General features: G+C 35.3%; 1 protein-coding gene across 4 annotated transcripts in view; it reads left to right on the forward strand.

Annotated features, from left to right (window-relative positions):
• Window positions 1-24,340, forward strand: part of SIPA1L2 (signal induced proliferation associated 1 like 2) — a 129,139-nt gene that overhangs the window by 37,583 nt on the left and 67,216 nt on the right. For all 4 annotated transcript variants that reach the window (XM_053973596.1, XM_053973597.1, XM_053973598.1 and 1 more), the window contains exons 3-5: window positions 14,049-15,755; window positions 21,880-22,013; window positions 23,383-23,571. In XM_053973596.1, the coding sequence (XP_053829571.1) occupies window positions 14,291-15,755; window positions 21,880-22,013; window positions 23,383-23,571 (1,788 nt within the window). In that variant the 5' untranslated portion in view covers window positions 14,049-14,290. The remainder of the gene's footprint in view (window positions 1-14,048; window positions 15,756-21,879; window positions 22,014-23,382; window positions 23,572-24,340) is intronic.

Here is a 24,340-nt window from a genome sequence, read left to right on the forward strand (position 1 = left end):
TTTCCCTCATACATGAGGGAACTAAAACATTTGTTTTAGTTATTTCATGGCTTTGATATGTATCTTTGAAGTTTTTAAGTAGCAACCTGTGTTTAAACTCAAATATTAATTTAACGTTTTCAAGTAGCTTTAATGAGTTTATGAGGGTATTTAATAATCAGGTTTTTTTAAAACAAAGGCTATACATCTCTGTTATATTTCCTCTAAAACTAATAGCTGAAAAATGAAAAAGATTATTAAAAAATAATTCTAGTTTTAAAAAGCATTATATAGGACCACAAAGGTTACTATATATTTTGTTTTCCTCTTTATGGTCTTGTCTTTGTTTATCTATGCTAAAAATACATAATTTGTGAACTTTAGGACCTTATTTGTTTACTTATTTTTGTAATTGACAAGATTGATGACAGAGTATTCTCTGAAGGGTTTTGTTCATTGGAATCTTCTCTAGGCTATTGTTTGAACTAGATAATTTGCTGACTTTAAGAACATATTGAAGTGCATATTTGTTTTGCCATGTTTTTGACAGGAGGTGGAGGAATGGATTATCACCTAAGAGTAAGACATGGTATTAACTGTTGAGTGTAGGTACAGACCCTTCTTATTCAGAGGAAAAGAAGTATTTAAGTAGTCGTACATCATAGTGAACATTTAAAAAGAAATCCCACAGCTTTCCTAGTCTCTTGGGAAGGATAAAGGAAACTGAGGTAACTGATTCAAGTACTGTTGTACAGCGTCTCAACTGACTGACTTGGATACCAAAAAGGTATGTCCTGGGAGAAAAGAAAGGATTGATGAAACTTTAGAAAGATACTGAGGAGGAGAAAAATATTGACATACAGGAAGTGACAGTAGAGGAGTAATAGTGATATCAAAGAGGACAAAACATTCAGGGAGGGAATGAATAGAAAAATGGCAGAATTAAATAGAACCCAAAGTGAGTATTTCTCGATAATGCTACAGCAAAGACATGCTTTAAAGTCAGATGAACTTAAATGCTGTGTTGGAAAGCCGGACTTTTGTCAGAATAATAGACCCTGGAAAGGACAAGGAAAATGATATTTATAAAAGAGGAAGAAATGGGCTTGGATGAAGACAATGATATAGGATGTTTCTTTTCCTTTCATGATGGTTTAGGAATCTGAACTTGCCAGGACCTAGCAGATCACTCCTTGATAGCAGACTATTTTGAACAAGGATTTGGATTCGGGATGGTTTTAGCGGTCAGTGAGCAGAAACCAATTGTTTTGGGTGGAAAAGAGAAAGAACATGGAGTGGAGCTTTTGACTGGTGATAAGCAAAGCTGCTGGTTTTGCAATCTCTGCAAGTGCCTACAAATTAAATAAATGGTTGATGAGAACCATTAGCATCCTAGCTTTGCCTAGCATCGTATTTTACCTTATTGGCCTGTTTTCATTCTGCCTAGCTGTGCCTGAATAAGGGTTATCTGTGAGCACTCCCATTCTAGGCCAAAGAGTGTCATGAGGCTAACACATATTCACTTGTCTGGTTTGTGCTCCTTGAATGGAGGATGATAGACATATGGATTGAGATGGACAATACTGCATGAATTGGGTATGATTTGGTGAATACATGGTGCCAAGTATATGGAAATAGAGAAAAGAGGAAGTGGAGAAGCACACTGGAATAAATATGGATGGGAACCACATCACGAGAGGCAAACACTTCCTGGTGTTATGCACCAAACATGGCATACAGGTGTACCTTTCCTTAAATGGAAAGGAAACTATACCCATGCTATTTGTTTTTGAAATATAAATATGCATTAAAAAAACCTTCCCAGTGAAATAGGGACAGCCTGGTTAATGGTGCTATGTGTTGAAATAGTCATTCATGAGACTGTGGCTTTGGGATATTTTGCTCAAGATTTGGCTTTTTTTTTAATCTTCGTGTACATTTATTGAATTTAGAAAAGCTAGCTGGGCAGATTCTAGAATAATAGTTAAAATCACTCACATTATGAATTGCTCTAGGTAAGGATATTTTTCTTAAAAGATCATACATAATGTTGACATGAATAGCTGAGACCCTTTTTAAGCAATTCATAATTTGTTGAAAATATGCAGTCAGTTATAAAGGTTATTTAGGTTATAAAGAAAATAATATTTATATGATAATCATCTGTATTTTGGGGAAAAGTAAGATATGGGTTTTACTGGTAAGTAGTTGAGTGTGTATGGGGAAGGAGAGAGAATGCCATTCAGATAGTTTATATGTCAAATGTGTAGTTTCTTTTGTAATTTAATACGAGCTTTCTAACAGTCAGAAATATGGCAAATGTGATTGTTCCTTTCTAAATTTGGATTTTGAAATAGATCTGTAGTTTCTATAATGCAAATATGCTTCAAAAACGAGGGAGATATGCACTGACAGCAAGTAAAAACACAGTTCCAGAAATGTGTGGTCTGTATAAATGATATACAGTTTGTTGGCTGACCTGAAACTTTGTGCTAAATCCAAACCAATAATGAAATTCAGAGGCAGATTTTTTACAATGCCTACGCTGCATTTCTCTGCCTGTGTGTGAACACTTTGGATCAGTTAATTATACCCTCCTATTTGAATGCTTTCATTTACATAAGGAGCAGAACTTGATAAATCAAATATAAAATTCAGTGTCTGATTTATTGGATGGGGTGTTAGGTAATCAGAATTTTAAAAGCAAAAGTTAAAACAAAATTGGCCCTAGAAAAGCAAACCATTTCAGATGAATATGAATTTAAATCTAACTTTTCCCATGCTTCCCAAAAGTGGACCACAGTTATGTTTTTCATGGTTCCTAATAGTGCTATTTCTTAGTGTGAGAGCTGTTTAAAGAGATCTGTTTAAAGGTAAATTACTGATTATTGAACATGTTAGTAAGTCACCTTAAAGCAAGACTTCATTTTCAAAAATGTTTGCCTTTTATCTCTTTATCATAAAGCAGTAAAATTAGGAAGATGTCAGCATGTTTATGGTGGCTTGCAGCTAAGAATCAAAGAAGGCTTATAGACATTTCCGTAATGTATCTCTAACATAAAGGAATACAACTCTGAATCTGCATTCCTTAACAGCAGTCGTGATGGTGACTTTGTCTGGAAAATACATATATACAACAAGGTGTCTTCTTTCCAATCTAGAAAAAATGAGATCTTGTCTCTCTGACTCAGAATATTTGAAAGATGTATTTTTGAAGACAATTTTTTTTTCCTGTTTAAAATGAAAATGCATATTTTCTCAACAGGACAACTCCAGAAAGTTCTCAGACATGTGCTTTAACTTAGTAAACTGAAGCAAATCTGTAGAACAATGATAATGCAATCTTATTGTTTGGGGTGGGTTTGGTTGTTTTTGTGTTTTGTTGTTTGTTCTTTTTTAATTTGAGGAGGAAGCAGAAGGAGGTGTTCCAAAAAGTTGACATAAAGCTTTAACAAAATTATTTTCAATTATAGCCATTTTAAGTCTCATTGAGAACAAGTTTTTCAGCTTAACAGCAATTTGTTTCGAGATGAATATCAAATGATCACTGAACAGATAGCAGTGACATTTTATTGCTATCAAGTTGTGTCAAATTTGAGTGGACTGATGAAAAATTAAGAACAATATTCTGCTAACAACCCACTCACTCCAGCTACTGTTCTTCTGTTTATATCTGGAATTATGTAAAAAGATTCTATTCATCATAAGAAGAGCAGTTACTGTACAAAGCTGTGGAAACAACCAGCCTAAAGCGTGGTGGCTGTCTCAGAGAGGCACCTTTTTGCCCAAGCTGAGTTGTTCAGTGCCAGGTAGTCCAGGCCAAACTGCATGTGCTTGGTAATGTCATGTGGACACAAGTTACCAAGCTATTTAGTAACTGCCAAAATATTTAATGTATATTGTTAATATTATTAAATCTGCTTTCCAAATTTGCAGTGTAAAATTAAGAACAAAATAGGGGTTTTTTTGTAGTGAGATTGTATGAATCAAGTGCATTACGGTCATCATAGATTTCAGCGTATTTTCTTTCTATATGAAACTCCTGCTCTTTTGTTTCTGAGAGGAGGGATGGAAAAAGGTGATACCTCTGTTCTCAAAATACAAGTTTTAAAAAAATATCTTGATGCACAGTGATGGAAGTGACATTTTATAGCTCTACAGTGATGCAGAAGTACCTGAGAAATTACTTGCTGACATCTGAAACTCCAAATCCTCAGTCAGCTTGAAGCTAAGGTTCCAAAAACTGGTCAGTAATATTACCAGTTTGTACTACCTCACAATTCCTGCCAGCTGATAAAGAATCAGGGTCAAACTAAACCAGTTTCCATAAAAAACAATGTCATCTCATGCTATTTTTTAAAACTTATTTTAATTTAATCAACCACTTCTTTCATTAATACTAAAAATAATTCAGAACTGCGATACCAGAGCCACTCTACTGCCAAATGACATGACGGAAAACCTATTTCCTGTTTTACTTTCTTGGAAACATAAGAGAAATCTTAGCTTTGTTTCTCTTTTTTCCTTAGAATGTGCTTCCATACTTCTTAGGGAACAGTTAGGACCTCTTAGCTAGAACATTAGAATGTTTTGAGTTGTCACAGGCAGTGTTTCTCTGCTGTCATAGACAGCGGTTTTGGGTCTTTTTCATTGCTGTGAATTTTTCCAATGGGAGAGATTATTCAAAATCTCCTTTGCTTTAGAAGTGAAGTGGAATCAAGCAATTTTTTCCTCTAGAAATGAATTAACTTGAACTTTTAAAACTGTGTTTATCCACTTTCTGATTCCCTCTTAGCCCAGATGTTGCAATGTGTTAGAAAGACCGGTATTAGCTTGGTATGATCCTTTCTAATAGAAAAACCCCAATAGAAACTGAAGTCCTTTGATAGACAAACTCATGGCAGGCTTAATCAGTGCTCCTGCCTGAACAGCATTTTTACTGCGAAACACAGTTATAATGGAAATATGTAAAAGAACTTTCTTGTTCTGGCTAAAAATGGCTTTGTACATTTCAAAAACTTTCTTGAGTAGTGTCAGCATCTGAAACCTCCTTCATGGAATAGGCAGCCTCAGCTGTTTAATAGATGCATTGTTTTATCTTTTCACTGAGTGGATGAAAAAGCTTTATTTTGGGCCTCACTGTACTTGACTTAAAAGCAGAATTGCCTCATAATTTTTTTGTGACATACTGACTCTGAAAAGCCAAAGCTTGCAATCTTGTTCTCTCTTTCTGAACAATATCTCCTTTTGCAATACTAGACTCCTTATTCAACTTTGTGCAGCTTCTGAACCTGCTTCCAAATTTCTACCTGAGAATGTGAAACAACAGTCAAAATGTTAGCACGTCTCTACTTTCTTATCAACTTTTAATTAAAACTCATTTCTTCAGATAGCTAAAGAGGTGCCAACCCCAGTGTTCCTATTTTTTCAGAATAATCAAAAGCAATTGTATGCACTATGTGGGAACAGCCTGACATACATATCCCAAAAACTGTAAAAAAAAAAAATTGGAAAATACAAAAATACAGTGCTAGTGCATTGTCAGAAATTTATTTGAGCATATTTTTCAGTTAGAAATCTGTCTCCATTCATGAAGTTTTAAATTTTGAAGACTGATAATTCAGATAATGATGTTATTCAACTACTTCTAATTTTTCAATCCCATCATTCCATCTATAGCAATTTGTTATATATTGTAAGGACAAAAATTCTTACAGTGTGATTTTTTATGAAATGGACATTTTTTACTATTAAGTTTCTTCTTGTGGTTTTTCCTCTGGTTTTCTCCGTACCTGTTCTTAGGCAGAGTGCTTTCCAACTGGAATTTCAATTCTGTGCACTGAGCTAGAATTAAAAGAAATAATTTCTGATGTGACTAATTATGGGAAAAGGTAGAATATGTTCTTTTCTTTGTTTTAAAATAATGCAGTGCTCTTCTAAATCACTGAGTTGCTTTTTGTTTCTGCCAGTATTCTATAAGAACTGCATAAAAGACAGCATTTGTAGTACTTACCAATGTTTCTTAAGAACTTGAAGGTAAAATGTTTGTTTTGAAATGCAGCACATGTATATTTCTTTCTCAACATACAATATGAATATGCTCCTTTCTGTATTCTCTTCTGCTAGTCGATTTATGGGTGCTGTATTTATCTTTTGGTGTTGTTATCCAGGTGCACATACAGTTGGTTGTTCTTTTATTTGTCTTTGAATACTGCGAGCAATCTGCATGAGTCCTGTCTTTATCTTTCTAAACTTTGCCTCTGACAGTGACTTGGTCCACTTGTTGTTTACCACGTGGGTTATCGTAGTGTTTGGCATCCTGTGCAGTGGACGAAAGAATAGTCCCTGCCTTGTGGATTATGCAATTTAAATGAGAATGCATACATTCATGCAGGAAGGACCAATTCAACAATCTTCTGACAGTTTGACTTTTGACAATTTCTGAGCCTGTAGATAGTTCTGTTTCTACTGAGGTTTCAGATGTTGTCCAACTTGCTTGAGAAGACCACTTTTTTTTTGTTGTTGTTGCTTCTTGACTGGAACTTGCTTCAATGCAGTGTTTCTGTATTATAACTGAAAATGAGTCATCTCTACCCTTTCAGAATAATTCATGCTTTGTCTAATGTGAGCTCCCTTACTGAATTGGATCTACTGGCTGAGGAAAAGTACACTTAATGCAAACAGATTTTTGCTTCTTTCTTTCTAAGATCTTGAACTACACTGAACATATAAAGTATTATGCAAAAGTTATTTGTATTTATCTGCTGACTGATATTTTTTTCTATGAATCTTGTTTCTGACATAGCTGTATCATTATGTGTTGAAGATTTTTAATTTTCAAAGATGAAACTAGAATTAAAATTTTGCTTTGCTAGTATTGTAAGGATAAATCTATTTATGAGGAACTTGTAATTACTGTGAAATGTTGGAGGAACATTTAAATTCTTTAAAGTAGGAAAATGTCTTAGAATGTCAGACTGGATGGTTCTATGTAAATGTCTTTTTAGCCTCCCTGTAGAAATCAGATTATTTAATACACAATAAGTTGGGTTCTTTTTTGTTATTCCTGCCCTTTGACATCTAAGTTCTTGAATGGAAAGAATGAAAGGAAACAAAGAGTTTGGAATGTGTGAGATTTAAAAAAAAATTTCACTGATACCAGAATTTGACTGACAGGTGAAATAACTTTTATTTGCAGATATTAAAGACTGTCAAAAATTTGTATCTGTTAGTAATAATAATCTATGAGGAGTCTGATGCATGTCCCCTCCCCCTGGAATAATAGGTGGTCAATTACATATATAAAAAACATTTATGTATATCTTTTCAAGCCTTTTCTGGAACACTTCTTTGGTCTAAGACTTCCTGTTAAAATGTTTCCTTTTTACTTCCTTAATTATTTTATGTTGCAGGCTTTACTGCATTTTAAGTTTCATCATTTCAGTTAAAAATAACTGAACTGAATTGGAAGAATGCAAATGAAATATTCTCAGTGTGGTTGTCAATGGCAGTTTTGCTATTGTTTAAACTCTGCTACTTTACATGGTTCAACCTGAATAAGATACAACTTCAGTTCCAGTTTTGTAGTTGAGCTCTGCATAAGAACTATTAGAATAGGAGGATATCCAGTTGGTTCTGGAAATCAAGTTAGCCTTAATGTATCTCTGTCAAATCTTGCATTAATGGAACAACAGAGTATTGGTATTAATATTCTAAGAAAATGCAGTGCTGAAACAGTCACACATTTATCTAAATATAGTTTTCAATAACAGAAGGTGATTTCTAACAGAAGATTTAAAATAAATGACAGTAAGGCTATGGTCAGTGACAGCTCTGTATAAAACACTGATATTCACTGAGACATAACTTAGGTTGCTTGATGAAAAATGTAAGCTGTGTTTTTTAGCTAAACAAAGCATTAATTGAGATAAAATATGTAAGACCACATATTCAGGAAAAGTAATGAAAGATAAGCTAAAAGGAAGCTACTGTAACTTTGTGACAGATATTCTTCGGTATAATGAGTTACACTGAAGAAAGTATGTCTTTCGTAATGGCCTTTTTTGGTTTTTTTCACTGAAAGGATGCAGTATATTTAAAAATAACCAAACTGATGCATAGTATTGTGTTTTGTATTTAGCACTTGGAAGGTGAGATTTATTAAAATATTTTCTCTGGAAATGCCAAGAAGACAGGTGGGGAATGTTGACCACAGGATGAACAAGTCTAGCATTTTAAAGGGTCTATTTGCTATTACATCTTACACAATTATTTCTGTAGAAGGTCATGAGATTTTTCTCAGCCTGTTGGTGAAGGAGAACAGTTATGGCTAGAGAGGTCTCTCCCTTAAAAGTAAAATACCTTTCATTGAACAGCACCAAACAGATGTGGAATTCAAAGTTCTATTACATCTCTTTCTCAGTATTTATGTTCATCTGCCATTTTCTTTGTTGGAGAAGAGAAATATGTTTGAAGAACAGAGTATGTTTGTTTATTTTTATTTCTTTTTTATCCACAATCTTGTATACCAGTCGAAAACTAGTGCAATTCCACTGTTTTGCTAAGAAAAGTGATGGTCTTACACCAACACTGAGAATAATGTAGGCTGTTGTCACTCTTAGCTATAGCTCCTTCCCTCCCTCCCACTCCCCATGATTGTTTGTGGATACATTTCTGTAGCTATGTTATTTCAACAAAATCTTTTTTTCAGTTTCTATTCTGAAATTTCACTCACAGAGACTATAAATGTAAAGAAATACAGAATACCTAAGGAAGTGTACAACAAATATTCAATACAGAGCAGCTCACCTGTATTTCCATTTGTCAAATGAGTATCTATCTTCCCATTGTTCTTCTGCCTCTTTTCTATGTCTGCAAATTAATTAAGTATCTGAAATATGCATAGCTGAAGTAACCATTTATACTGTAGTAGTTATAGCTTTAGTTGTAAATTTGATGTACAATAATTTGAACCATTTTTTTCCATGAGCTCTGCTCATAATTTGTTTATTGTATTATTTCCAATCCATTTTCCACAGCTGCATTCTGAATAAGTGGCTCAATTATAGTTTAGTGTTATTCTTTAATATTCACTGAGCCCTATGGAAAACTTTGAAAGAAATATTCTATTTAAAGACAATTATGCTTAAGTATCATTTTCTAAAGACATTTACATGGAAAAGAAAGGCAAAATCATGAAGAGCTAATTTTTCTTTTTCATACTACTATCTGCAGTAATGTCTCCTGTGTGACATCATAATCAACTGTCATATGATATGATATCACAGTTTAGTGTGATCAGAATTCTCTGAATTGAACACACAAATAACATTGCTTGAAAACCAGACAGATCTGTCGCTTTGCTTCTGAAAATTGGGTAGTTCTTTTAGGAACTATGAAGACTATTAAGAAATCATTAAGAAATAGATGCTAACAGAGATATTAAAATACATAAATCTCAGAACACTTGCTAACATAGTCTGGTTTTAAAAAAGACAAGTTTGAACTTGAATTAAAAAAGCTTCCTTCTATTATTTTGTAATTTTTCAAAAATTACTTATTTTTTTTTCAGTGACAGATCTTGTGGCAGATTTTTTCAGTGAGTTATCTCTTCTAGAACCTGTGAAAATACAGGCAGTTTATAAACCATGTTCATTTGTTCCTTGCACTCTTCATTTTCATTGGACTTGAAAGCATGTGCAAAATTTTCTTGCAATCTTCAGATTCCCATGAAGTGGCCATTGTGTAGCTGCTGCTCTGCTGTACTGGCCAAATACATAACACTACTGCACCACTATGTATTTCTTTGAAGACTGGAAACTAACTGGAGGAAGACACAGAAAATGCTGTGTAGAACCAATTGAATGCAAATTAAATGTCGTGACTTCAGCTTTTGGCATATTATTACTTCCTGTACTCCTGTTTTATCAAATTGCACTTCCCTTTTTTTTTTTTTTTAAGATTAATTGAGCTTGAGAGTCATGGTGTATAGAATTGTCATCTTGATAAATAGTAGAGATTAATGCTTTCATCCAAATTATACATTCTTTTTTAGGATGATAGCATTACATAATAACAGGGGCAGATTTCCAAAGTCTTGATCAACAAAATGATCACAGAAAGATTTCTTAAATAATTCATTTCCATCTATGAAGGCTGACATGAGGCAGTGTTACCAAACAACTTCATTTTGACAGGATAGTCCAATAGCACAGTTCTTATTCATTGCTCTGCTACTGGCACAGGAACATTTTTGGGCACCTATCCAGGTCCCCAGGAAACTTGGAATCATTTCATGTTAAAGAACTGTAACTGTAGCTAACAAACCAGCTGCTGTATTGAGCTCAGAAGGAAGTCTTTGTAGCTGTGTGGAAGGAACTTAAGTTATTTGCATAACATCCAGCAGTCTTAGTGGGAAGGGTTGGCAGGAGCACAACAGCAGGGTAGGCATCCAGCTTTTCTTTTTTGACCTTATCTGTCATTGATTCCATTCTTCAATGCTAGGGTGAGATGAAAAGAGAGGGAAGTGAAGAACTTGACCAAAAGAGCTGTACAGGTCTGAAGAGAAGAGTACTCATGATCACATTGACATCGTTCTTTGTGGAAGTAATAGTTTATTAAATTCAGCAACAACAACAAAAAAATAGATTTACAATAAATAGCATCAACATCAGTGCTATATTTGCGAGCTGGTAAAGTCTTACTGTGGAGAGAGAAAATCCTTAACAACAGATAACATGAAACTATAGAGCTGTCCATCAGCATAACTCAACTGTCAGCCAGAACATGCTGCTGTACTGAGTTACAGAAATTTACAGAAAGGGTCAATCATGTTAAAAACAGGCAGACATTTTTTTCAATTAGGCCAATTTCAGATTAAGAAAAAAAATTAGCAATATATCTTAAATTTATTGCATCACTTCTTCAAACATTACTATTTCCTGAAAATACCAATCTGCATTTCCAAACAGGCATTTCTTTAGTCTTCTGTCACACCAGCTTTGCACTGTAAAGAAAATGAATCCTCTATTAAAGTATTGTCTTTTGCAATGTACCTCTGTTAAAATACTCAGGCCATACTTCATCAAGTACTTAAGCTACCACCACCACCAGAATTAAAAAAAAAAAAAGTCTTGCTTTCCTGTGACCTTCAGGCTCTTTGCTGCCTTTCACAAATGCAGATGTTTGTGAGGCCAACCATTGTGGATTTAGATTGTTAATAAGTGGGCTGGGTCTTTCTGCCTCCTAGCACCTCATCTCCAGTTTCATTTCAGCCTTCATTATGCTCCTGGTCAAATTCACTACTTTTGCACAAATGCTTATGGTAGAAAAAAGGTTAACACAAGAGAAAAAAAAGAATTTAATTTTTGCAAGATAGCCTTTTCATGCCTTTTATGTATTTTATCCTATTTTTTTGAGATTTATTTTTTATTTTAAAATGCATAAACAAATGGCTTCTAGGAATGGTTTTTATGTAGGAAAGGGCAGGAAGGCTAGAAGATGTAATTCACCATAATTTCAAAGAAAATTGAATTAACCTTTAATAAGAAGTTAAATATCTTTCCCAGTATGTGAAATTAAACTTACTGTGTGTTCTCACTCTTCTATATTCTGACAGAAACAGAAAAGATTATTCTGGAATAGTTTAGTTTAACTTCAGAGTTTTTATTTAGCAAAGGTTTCCTTCCACTTCTATGATGGTATAAAGAAGAGTCTAAGAAATTATTAAAAAGCTGTCAGCTGTTCATGTTAATTTTCAAGGAACCTTCTTCTATTTTAACTTTGCAGAATTACTTGTGCTCCAAAAATTTTAAGCATATTGACATATCTGAGTGCAGTCCTGAAAAGAACTCTTTGGATTATTGGTGAAGGAAAAGCTGGACATGACCCAGCAGTGTGTGCTTGCAGCCCAGAAAGCCAAACGTGTCCTGGGCTGCATCCAAAGCAGCATGGGCAGCAGGGGAGGGAGGGGATTCTGTTCCTCTGCTCTGCTCTGGTGAGACCCCACCTGGAACCCTGCATCTGGCTTTGGGCTGCCCAGCTCAGGAAGGACATGGACCTGTTGGAGTGCGTCCAGTGGAGGCCATGAAGATGATCAAGGGAGTGGAACATCTCTTGTGAGGAAAGGCTGTGAGGGAATTGGGGTTGTTCAGCCTGGAGAAGAGATGGCTCCTAGGAATCCTAATGCTGACTTTCCAGTACCTAAAAAGGGTCTACAAGAGATCTGGAAAGGGATTTCTACAGGGCATGTAGTGGCTGGATGAGTATTGTCTTAAACTGAAAGAGATCAGATATTTGGAAGAAATTCTTCATTTTGAGGGTGGTGAGGCACTGCAAACAGGTTGTCCAGGATGGGATCCCCCATCCCTGAAAGTGTTCAAGGCCAGGTTGGATAGGGCTCTGAGCAACCTGGTCTAGTGGAAAGTGTCCCTGTACATGCCAGGGGAGTTGAGAGTAGATAATCTTTAAGTTCCCTTGCAACCCAAACCATTCTATCATTCTTTGACCAATATTTTTCTTGTTGTATAGTACTTTCATAAGTCAGTTTTTAAAAATCCTACTTGTCACTATTCAAGTGCTATTTCTCTGAATATGTCACTTGTTTAAATAATCTTTTGGATTTCTGTAAGGAACCCATTTAATTGTCTTCATTGGCCAGCAAGGAATTTCTATGGAGCGAAAGTAAGCTGCAGAGATACATTGTTATTGAAATTGTCAGCAATTTCTTCTACTGGTCACATAGTAACCATAGCCATTATGAGAGTGATGAAGTCTAACTTGGGTTTGTTACCTCATTACTGCAGAAGTGTTCTAAAGTTTGCTATATCAAACAATTTCAGTTGATTTCTGACAAGCACAAAAAAATAAGGTGTCACATTTTAATTTACATTATTCCCTTGTCCCTCATCTCATCCTTCCTCTCGCTCCTCCAAGGAATTTTTATCACATTAAATATTGGATAAAAAACACTCATTTTCTGAACTCCTTACTACCTCATCTCGTAATTTAAATCAAGGGAGAACTTGTATTCCAAGCTAATTTAACCTGACTTCTTTCTAGTCACTGGTAAATGCATATTGTCCTTATTTGCAGGATCTGAAAAGATTGTTATGTTGGCATTTTTGTTCAAGGAATAAAATCTGAAGAAGTACACAGCATTCTGTCTTGTCGCTTGTTTTAATCTGCCTTTAATGCAATGGATTAATGGATGGACTCTGCCTGCAAATGAATCTTCACAGCATGAGTCATGGTCATTCTTAAGACTATTGAAGAGTTTTTTTATATCCTAACAGTTCCAATTTTTGTAATCAAATTGAGGCTTATCAATAGAGCTACTATCTTTTCTTATTTAGAGAAGAAAACAGACGTTCTTTATCACAATAACTGAGTTAACAGTCTGGTTTTCCAACCAGAGGAATATAATACAACAGAAACAACTGTAACTGTTTTACACAGCTAAATGATAGTTTGCACTCCAAAGGGAGGAATGTAAGTAAACCTCCCTTTGGGAAGAGAGAAGGGGAAGGAAATGAAATACATTAATTCACTGAATTAATAATAGAGGAACAATTACTTATCTTTGAATGTTCTTTTAAATGGGGCAAAACACATCTCTCTTCATAAGGTCCTATCTGCTCCATATATTTTATTTACATTTTCTGCCCCAACACTCCTTTGTGCATTAACCATTTTCAAGAAAGCTTGGAAAAAAGTGTCTTAGATGTTATGCAAACAAATCCCAGTGATTAGACGGAGAGTAGGCATCTGAGTTGCAGCATTGCAGGGAATGCAGAGACAATTGTCTGTTGATATTCTGCTTGTGTGCGTACTGGGGAGCCCATGAGAGATGTAGGTTTAAGCTGCTCACATCCCATGCAATCATGTGAAAAACTGGAATTACTACATTTGCTGGGTTGTAAGGAGTCCAATGAAAATGATAGAAAGCAAGTCACTTTAGGTCCATCCAGTTTCACGGGGTGTTATGTATTTACAAGCAACAGTGAAAACTTAGTGCTACTGAATATAAACATTTTAACACTCTTTTATTTTTTTTTCCTCCTTATGAACAGATTTAAGAAAATTTTCTGGATTAATACTGATCTGAATGCATCTGAACTGAAGGAAATATTTTGAGATTGTTCTCCTGATAGAAAGTGTACAAAAATGGTACACTGAGGTCCCTGCCTGCACCTGTGGGAAGACTGTAACAGTATTTTTATATCACAGTTTATTGGCCCATAAAAGACGATGTAATAACAAATGTAACAGTAAATTTATGCAATAGTAGTGGTTCCCCTCCCACTGACTGGACATGAGTGATCAAAGGTCTTTGCAAGAAGATAAGCACAAGATTAGCAGAACTTCCTCCAAGTTCAGGGAGTCGTCAAGAAGCATGCAATCTGACGATTATTTTGCTAGAAAACTTAAAGCCTTGAATGGTAGCATGGGTCCTCCTGTTTCTTCAAATGCCTCTAGCAAAGCTGAAAGTAATCAAACAAATGGTACACCAGCTGTGCCTAAAATGGGTGTTCGAGCAAGGGTATCTGAATGGCCTCCTAAAAAGGATTGCTCTAAGGAGCTGAGTAAAGCTGCTTGGGAAAACAGACCTCCAGCCAGTTATGAAGGTGTTGGCTCAGTACTTCCAAATGGACAAAATGACCAAAGTGATGAACAGCAAGAAGAGCTAGAACTGGAATTTACAGAGGGAAAATATTCAATTGGAGATCTTTTTGTTCATTCACCTCAAAGGGGTCTTCATCCCATAAGGCAAAGAAGCAACAGTGATGTGACAATAAGTGATATTGATGCTGAAGATGTGTTAGACCAAAATGCTGTTAACCCAAATACTGGAGCAGCTCTTCACAGGGAATATGGCAGTACTTCTTCAATTGATAGACAAGGCTTGTCTGGAGAAAATTTTTTTGCAATGCTGAGAGGATACAGAGTGGAAAATGTTGAACATAAAACCCTTGCTCCTTTTGGATTTTCTGAGCTTTTCCACTGTGATCCTACGGTTTCTCCGAGTCTACATGCTGCTGCACAGATTTCCAAGGGAGAATTTGTCAGGATTTCTGGGTTGGATTATATGGATAGTGCCCTACTTATTGGTCGAGACAGGGAGAAATCTTTCAAGAGGAGACTTAAATCAGAAGCAGTAGAAACATCTCTGTTTAGAAAATTGCGAACACTTAAAAGTGAGCATGAAACTTTTAAGTTTTCATCAGACCTGGATAATAGACTTGACAGAAATGTTCGTTCTTGGAACTGTCAGAAATGTTTTGCACATTATGATGTTCAGAGCATTTTGTTTAACATAAATGAAGCAATGGCTACAAGAGTAAATGTAGGAAAAAGAAAAAATATCACCACTGGGGCCTCAGCTGCGTCACAAACTCAGATGCCAACAGGCCAGACTGGAAACTGTGAATCTCCTTTGGGAAGCAAAGAGGACCTCAATTCAAAAGAGAATTTAGATGCTGATGAGGGCGATGGGAAAAGCAATGATTTAGTATTGAGTTGCCCTTACTTCAGGAATGAAACTGGTGGGGAAGGAGATAGACGGATTGCACTTTCTAGGGCAAATTCAGCATCTTTTTCTTCAGGTGAAAGTTGTTCTTTTGAGTCCTCTCTGAGTTCCCATTGCACAAATGCTGGTGTTTCAGTTCTGGAAGTACCAAGAGAAAACCAGTCCATTCACAGAGAGAAAGTGAAGCGTTACATCATAGAACACATTGATCTTGGAGCATATTATTACCGCAAGTTCTTCTATGGAAAAGGTAAATTTTTCTAATGCAACTGTTCTGATGTATCCATGCATTAGATTTAAATTGTTTAGTAAAGATTATAATTTGTCTTCCTTTGTCTCCATAGAGAGACCTAGGTATTCCAGAGAATCCTGAAACTCTTTATTGAAATTAAGCCTGTTATTTTTGCTCTCTCAGGGCAAAGCAGTGGGTTATGTATGGTTATGCAATAACTGTGTGAGTTCATTCAGTGATTTAATGAAAGGTCATATAAAATAGCATGTAAGTTAACCTCTCCAACCCAAACTTTCTTGATCAGCAGGAGGAAAAAATAGGTCATTTATATCCAGTAAATGCACTGGAAGTACTGATACTCAGAACAGAAATAATTCTTTCTTAAAAGGTGACTCCAAAAGAGAAAGTTTTATTATTGAGGGTTCTGACTCTTCTACATTCAACTGTCTTCAAGTGTGTCTTGAGGCCTTTCATATGGTATGCACATGTACATACTCCTTAAATAGAGAGCTTCTGATGTTATTTAGATTTTCAGCTTAAAAAAAGATGTCTTATGCCTTTCTCCTAGCCTTATACCCCTTTCTTTTAGGATGTGTTCAGTCTGCAAACTGCCAGGATACTCTTGTCAGCATAGTAATTCTTGTAGTAATCATTATTCAGATAAACTGTTTCCACTTTGTGATCAACTTTGATAGTCTGCATTCAGTACTGGCTTGTGCAATGTGGATGAATTCCCTGGTTTTGTGGGAGAACTCCAAAATACCTGTCTCTGTCCCTTCTGCATTATGAATTACAGCTAGTTCTTCTTGCTTTTATTTAAAGAAAAGTCTGCTTCTGTTTTTAAAAAACTGTTACAGCCCTATTCTTATTGTTCTTCTTGAAATCATACTTCCTCTGCTTTCTAACTATATTTGAACATCAGGAAATAAGCACGGTACTGTTACTCCTTCCTCCTGTAACTCTTTAAAAGGGACTCAAAAGAGGATCCAGTACAGTGCTGGTCACAATATAATAGAAACTGAGAGCATATTAGCTGTAAAAAAAACTACTTAAAAGGTAAGGAAGAGAAGAATCTGGATCTGTGATAGAAGAGGAAGAAAAAGACCTACAGCTAAGCAAGGAATGGGCAGTAAATTCACAGGTTCAAAATTGATTCCAAGCTAGACAGGTTGTAAATTATATAAAAGGTGTTGAGGGAGTCAGAGTGCAAGAGAATGAAGTGAAACTTTTGACAAAAGGATGGCACATTTTTTGAGAGGCAGAGAGAAGAAAAGATTGGCATTCACGAAAATGAAAGGAAGACTGTCAGTAGACAAAGGTGGTGGCAGGATGGGCAGGGGGAAGGGGGAGACAAGAATTAAGCCAGATGAAAGAGGACTTGTTTGTGAAGTGCTTTTATCTTGGATGAGTTACAAGTGCTGAAGTGTGGAACACTTCTGTGAATAAAAATCTTGTCAGAGAAATTATAAAAGGAAATGCAAATGCATACTCAAATCCACTTTAAATACTACGTTATGAACAAACCTAATGACCTTTCTGGAAAATTGATGTCAATGTAATTAGTTTTTATTAACTTCTGTTCTGAAACAGTATCAGAGTTTCTCAGAGGTTTGTCCCACATAGTATAAAACTCGGAAACTTTAAATGTTACTAATTGTTCTCTAGGTAGAGTTCTTCAAAAGTAAATATGGTATGATTCATTTAATATCCAGTAATGAATTGTTACCTTCTTACCTTTACAATGATATGAAAGCTATGGCCTGTTCTGCATTATCTTTTTTAGAGCTGTAACAGAGGCTAAATGAGAGAAATCTGTATTGAATGGCTTTTACGATGCAGCAAGTCAGGGCAAACAAGCTGATGAAACTAAAATCTTCATTTTTAATACCTACTATATTAAGGGATCAAGCATGTAAGGAATCACCACATTAATTCCGATTGAATACAGTTCTCACCTAAGCAAAACTTACGGTGGATGGAGGAAATAATCCAGACATTTTGCATTGGGCACCAAGATGTCTTGCTGCTGGCCAGAACTTCCATATTGAAAAGAAAAATTGACATTTATGTTCATACTGGGTCTACGTGATGCTCTTCCATGACAGTGAGCTCTCCTAGCTAATTTTTAGATTTAGTTGTGCAGCAAAATCATTGTGGTAGGATGAAACAACAATTGAGCAAATAGTTATTTTTACATACTAACGCTGATTTCTGTTGCCTTTAGGAAAATATATATGAAAAAAAAATAGCTTTCTGAACATTTCATTTTGTTCACAGTTTTATAATTGGCACTTGTCAGCATACCAGTTTTATTTCTGTTTTAAGATGCATGGAAGAAACACCCTGGCATGTGTAGCACTAATTATTCCATTCCCTTTCAAGAAATGTGAGATTTGGGATTCAGTGTTTTCTGAAATGAGTTGTAGTTTTATACTGCATATTTATAAGCTTTGTGACTAATGTTAAAATCAAATGCATTGCAACTGATATAAAATATGTTATATTTACTGAATATATCTTCTCAGTTTTCACTTGAGAATTCTAAAAGTTAGAATATATTATCTCATTGTATTGATTATCATTGATTTGTCCATTTCCCCTTGTGCAATTATCCTCCTAATTCCTCAAGACTTGTTTATTATTACCATGCTTTTTATTTGAGGGATGCTTGCAACCATTTAATGTTACTGACACTATCTGCTGATATGGGATTGAAAAAAATGTCCTGAAAGAAATGTACAGGCTTATCAAAGTATTGGTATTAACTCAGATTTGTACAATTAAGACTTTTGTGTTAGGAGAAAAAATGACAACTATTCCTCAAAGTGAAAAAGTAAAAAATGACAAATATTTTAGCATCTCTCTAGATCTCAGCTAGAAAATAGCACTTATTTTCTTGTTTTCTCCCCAGCTGGTTCTTTTAAACCAACATAAACACATTTAAATGAGCTTAATGAGTTTGTACTTTTTGAAATTAAAAAAAGAAGAAGATGCCTTGAATTAAAAATGTTTTCCCCAAATCCCAGAATATCAGTAGCTGTGCTATTCAATTTGCTTCAGCTTCCTTACTTTTCTAGTTTATCTATTTTCTTTTTAATGCATATAAATAGTGTGTTTGGGTTTGTGTCTTTCATGTTGTACAAGAAATTAGTAGGTATCTGCACACACTTGTATTTTTCTGCTCAGTAATACTGCAGCCAAGAAATCTAGTAGCTGTGTAAATTTTTTCTAGTTTTCTTTTCTGGATTTACATCTAAATGGAAAGCTCTAGACTTCTAACTGAGGAGTTTACCTTATGTCAAAGCCTGCATTATGCAGCTGTGGGGAGCTTTTATGTTACTGGAAGTGTTTGACCTCTGAACTTCTCTCTTTCTCTCTCCCTCGCCCTGTCTTCTCTGTGAAGTCCTATTCCATTTGATAAAATTTTCCATTTAGAATCAAAGTTCTAATTTAACACCAGAAAGTCCATAAGGTACATTATTTATCCACTCAGGTAGAATTCTCAGACTGGGAAAGGAATGTAGATGGAGAGCATGAGCAGATAATTTAATGCTTGCTCTCTTTTATTCCAGGTGTTCCTTCCAAAAAAGTTGCAATGTACTGATGCTTATTTTCCTTCCACTAGGAGATGGATTGGAACCACTTGCATACTTCATAGATAGATTTTTGAAAGACTACTGGAAACTTAATTTAAACTTGATTTGAGAAATAAGACTGTATTTTATGTAGAGATGATTTCATTCTTTTGCATTAATTCTGAGAGTATGGATAACTTCTTAGTGAAAGACATTTTGGAAAAAAATTCTTTACGTATTTCTATAAATACATTACTTAAAGTATCAAACTAGCTCAAAAATGCTAGCAAATGTTTTTTTAATCCAGACAATATTTAAGGAGAAATTAGTCAATTAATTGTTATTTAAAATATGGGATAAATTGGATAAATATAACATAAATTGGATTGGAAGACATTTCTGCAGGCCATCCAGTCTAATTCCCTCTTTTAAAGTTCCCTTTAAATGTAGGTTGTGAATAGATTGCTCAAAACCTGTTTCTCTTTAGCCGTGGCTTTAGGTTTTCTACAGTATCTAAGGATGGAGATTTCACAATTTCTCTTGGAAACCTGTTTGTATTGGATTCCCCCCACTCAGAGGCTGCATGTTGTGGTGGTTGCATCTTGTTCTTTAACACTGTACCTTTGAGAAGAGTCTGTTTCTCCTTTCTCTACAACCTCCCAGTGGCTCGTGGGATCCAGCAGTAATTTCCCCTGTTAATCTCCTTTTCTTCAGCTGTACAAGCCCATTTCTTTTAGCCTTTCCTCATCTATTATATTCTCCAGCCCTCTAATTGTCTTCATAGTTGTCTGTTGGCTTTATCCCACTCTGTCCAAAACTGGACAGTGCTTCTTATGTGCCTTAAAAGTGCCAAACAGAAAGGCATAATGTTCTCCTGAGCTGCTGCAAGGCTCTTGCCCGGAGTGACCATACTTGCCTCCATTTCTGCTGGGAGGTCCTGCTGGCTGCTGGGCAGCCTGTGCTCACAGGGTACCCAGCCCTCTTCCACAGAGAGGCTCCTGAGGCAGTGGGTTCCCAGCCTGTTGTATGAGCTTGTTCTGTTCTACATGCATTTCTGTGTTGGTCTTCATAAGGCTTTTTCAGTCCATTTTCTCAAATTGTCAAAATGAGAGTTTGTTTTAAAGTGTCAGGTTGAAAACTTCAAGTGGTTTAAGAGTTGCTTCACATGCAGCTCAGCTGTCACAGATCAGCAGTAGCTGCCTCCAGGGGAAGAGGAGAGTGGAAAGTGAAGCACAGATACCCTACAGCTGTGGGACTCTAATTGTGTGGCTTTGCCCTTGCCTGCTTTTGTTAAAACTGCAAGGATTATGCATTTCATTGTCTGCCCTGTGCACATATTCCTGATTTGTTAAAAACTTGCTGGTTATTCTCCTTAATCTGTTGCACTCATCTGTAGTCCTAACCTCCAATACATGAACTATTCCTTTAGAGCTTGGTCAGGGACAGAAACTTGTTGAGGATGAACTCCATTCCATCATTTAGATAATGTATTAAACAATATCTATTAAACAATAACACCTCCACCATCAAATTCTGATAAACATTTTAGTAACTGGCCACTAATTGCAATTTGTATTACTGATCACAGTTCTTTAAGGCATGTCCAAACCATGTCTTTTCAGTTTAGCTACACAGATATACTATGGGAGACTATGTGAAAAGCATTGCTAAAGCACAAGTGGGTGACATTCATTGCTCCTTCCTCATCCATAAAGCCAGTCACATCACTGCAGAAAACAACCTGATTCATCATGCATGATTTGCATTTTTAAAATCTATGCAGGCTGTTTCCACGTATCTTTTTGTCCTTCATGTGCCTGGAAATGTCTTCCATGAGAATTTGTTCCTTAATCTCCCTGGGAACTAAAATTTATTGTGGCTGTTCTATGGCTTCCCAGACCCTCTTGCCCTTTTTAGAGGTGACTGTAACTACTCACTATGACCTTTCAAAGGTGGTGACGTGGAGTCTCAACACAAGTCCTGATTGGTCACATGGATTTGAGTGTGTCTGGTCTCCTTAAATGGTCTCTAATGATCTTTCTCTTCAGCTCCTAGTGCTTTACTCTCCCAGACTGGACCAGTTGCCTCAAGGATGAATTTAACTATTCATCAAACACTGAAGAGTTACTAGACTCAGTTTTCCCTTGTTGAGACTGAGTTGCTGCTTGGAATGTAAAGTTATAAATAAGAATAAATCTTATTTGTTGAAGACTCTTAGCTTTTATTCAAGATTCTATGTAGATACAGTTTCTCCAAACTAGTTTCCTATGGCATGAAGCAAAAAGATTAATTTTGCAGTAAAAAAGGAAAAAAAAAATTAATAGTAGCAGCAATTGCAGTAATTTATGTGATATGAGTAACCATTTTGCTCATCAAAATTAGCATTTGTGATTTATGTACTTAATGTACAGTTCAGAAGATCACCAGCTGGTGGATTCACAGACCTCATAGTTCAATTAAAAATAATCTCTTTTTCTTGCTGCAGAATTTTTTTTTTGAGATTTGATGAAAATTTTCTAGGAGATTCATCCTTTACTCTTATCTCTTAATTAATTCCTGTGCAAAAGAGCATCAGAACTACTTTGGAATAGATGAAAATCTTGGACCTGTAGCAGTCAGCATCCGGAGGGAAAAGGTTGAAGATGCTAAGGAGAAAGAAGGATCTCAGTTCAACTATCGTATAGTTTTCAGGACAAGTGAGGTAATGTTCATTCCATAATTCTGCAAAGCAATGGAAAATTTTACTTAGAGCTTAGGATACTAGTTGTTTGTCTGGGGTTACATTGCTAACTTTGAAAGTAAATCTCTTAATGGGAAAGGATGTTTCCTGTACCATTAGTAAACGTAGTTGCTCCTGAATAAAGTTTTCCTTTTCTGTACCACATGAAATTTTTGTGTTTTTGAGTGAGCACCTAAAAGGAGGTAAGTTGGCCGAAGAGAACTGCAAGGTGCAAGCAAGGAAGAGATGTTAACATAGCTAAAGATAAGTGTGGATGAGGCTGCTTGATGTTATGTTTCTAATTATAGAAATGAAAGATTAAGAAATGTAGGGATAAAGGAAGCTGTAAAATAGAAAAACTAGTATTATGACTTATTTTTATTTTTTCATTTAATTTCAAAATACTTTCTTAGAAGCTTTTTTGTGACATGTTTCTAAGTACTTCTATATGGATGATTTGCAGAAGGAGTATTAATATATTTATAAAGTAATGGTTTATTTGAAAGAAGAAATTGCTTGTGGATGTTGTGTGTGAAGTCTCATAATTTCTATTTCAAGCAATTTAACATCTCTTGCTAAACAATTTATGTATCACATCAACTACCTTAGATTTGTATGAAAACACACAATGTTATTGCAGCAAACAACCGTAAATTTTTGGAATCCTTAGGACTATTGATTTTTGACTAGGATACTGAGAAGCATTAGCTAGACGTCCTGATATCACTGGGCTCTTGTGCTTTTGCAAACAGATGTAAAAACAGATATAGATATAGATATAGATATAATTTTGGTTTTCAGTTTAGGTTTTTTTATAGCCAAAAATGTGGTATCCATGTATGTATGTGTGGAAAGGTGATCCAGGTGACCCAGTTCTAAGAAATTAATCTCTTTTTGTCAAATCCAATGAAGATAAAGCAGCATAGATTAAATAATAGGTGAATGGGTTAAGTAAACTTGCAATTCATTATAGCTTATCTCACGTGTCCAGCCTCACATTTGACTACTGTTTGCCAGGGTAGTATGGCAAAATTAACTGGTTTTATTTTACTGGTGTCTTTAATACTTTCCCCTCCCCCAGAAAAGGAATATTCTTAGTAATTGTAATAAATTGTTAACATGCTTCATGAATTTCTTTAGGCAAAAAATATATTTGTCACTTAGACATTGAAAGCTTAACTGGTCTTTAAAAGTTATTGATGAATTTTCTTTTTTACTGGATAAAAAAATAAAATGAGGGTGATTTTCTTTCCATTTCTTTTTTCCATGCTTTTGCTAAAACCTGAAGTTTTTATCTAGGGTTTAGAGTATTAGAGCTAAAAATGTTTTGTGTGTTTTACCTTTACTACAGCTTACGACGCTTAGAGGAGCAATTTTAGAAGATGCTATACCATCCACTGCTCGTCATGGCACAGCAAGAGGTCTGCCTCTGAAAGAGGTGCTGGAGTATGTAATACCAGAGCTGAGCATCCAGTGCCTGAGACAGGCTTCCAGCTCACTGAAAGTTCCCGAGCAGCTGCTTAAACTGGATGAACAAGGGGTATGTTGCAAGAGGGCATATGGCCTTCTTTTTAAAGACTATTCCTTAGATAAATAGAACAAAAAATTATTAAATATTTTGCAGACAGTGCTAATTAACATGGATCTGCAATGCAAACCAGTCAGTTTCTTGGTTTTAGAGAAACCTGACTATTTTTCACTGACAAAATGAGGTTTGCTTTTCTAAGCAAATAGTTCTTAAAATACATTTCAGCTGAAGAAAATAAATATTGGTCTATGGAGATTGTCTTTCAATGGCTGAGTGAAAGATTATGAAGTTTTAACATCAGCAAGAAGGGATTTTCACAATCTGTATTTGCACTTAAATATGTACAAATGTTGAATGCAAATGAAAATACATCTAACACTATTAGTATTGTGTGTTGGTAAGGAGGCAAATCATGTTGTGTCTTAAGTCTCTGCATTTAAAATTTTTGGTTATTTTTTACGATATCATTTTATGATATGCATTTGTATTTTATGAATTTGCTGAATTCTTACTAAAATAGAATACTTCTGTATTCATAGAACTGAAAATGTGATTGAGACTACTGAATTAACTGCATGGCAATAAAATATTCAAATGGCTTAAATTTTGAGAGAAAATGGTGAGGTCTCTTAGGTTCAATAAAAGTGAATCTGCTTCATTCAAAGCTAGTAGTTAAATTTATGGTTTTTGAATATTTTGTGAGGGACACACTTATGATGGTTTTTAAACCACGGTTTTTAAAAAAATGTTCATTTAAATTGAAGATTTTACTTCCTAGGTG

Source organism: Vidua macroura, chromosome 3 (genome assembly GCF_024509145.1).
Source record: "Vidua macroura isolate BioBank_ID:100142 chromosome 3, ASM2450914v1, whole genome shotgun sequence".
Lineage (NCBI taxonomy): Eukaryota > Metazoa > Chordata > Aves > Passeriformes > Viduidae > Vidua > Vidua macroura.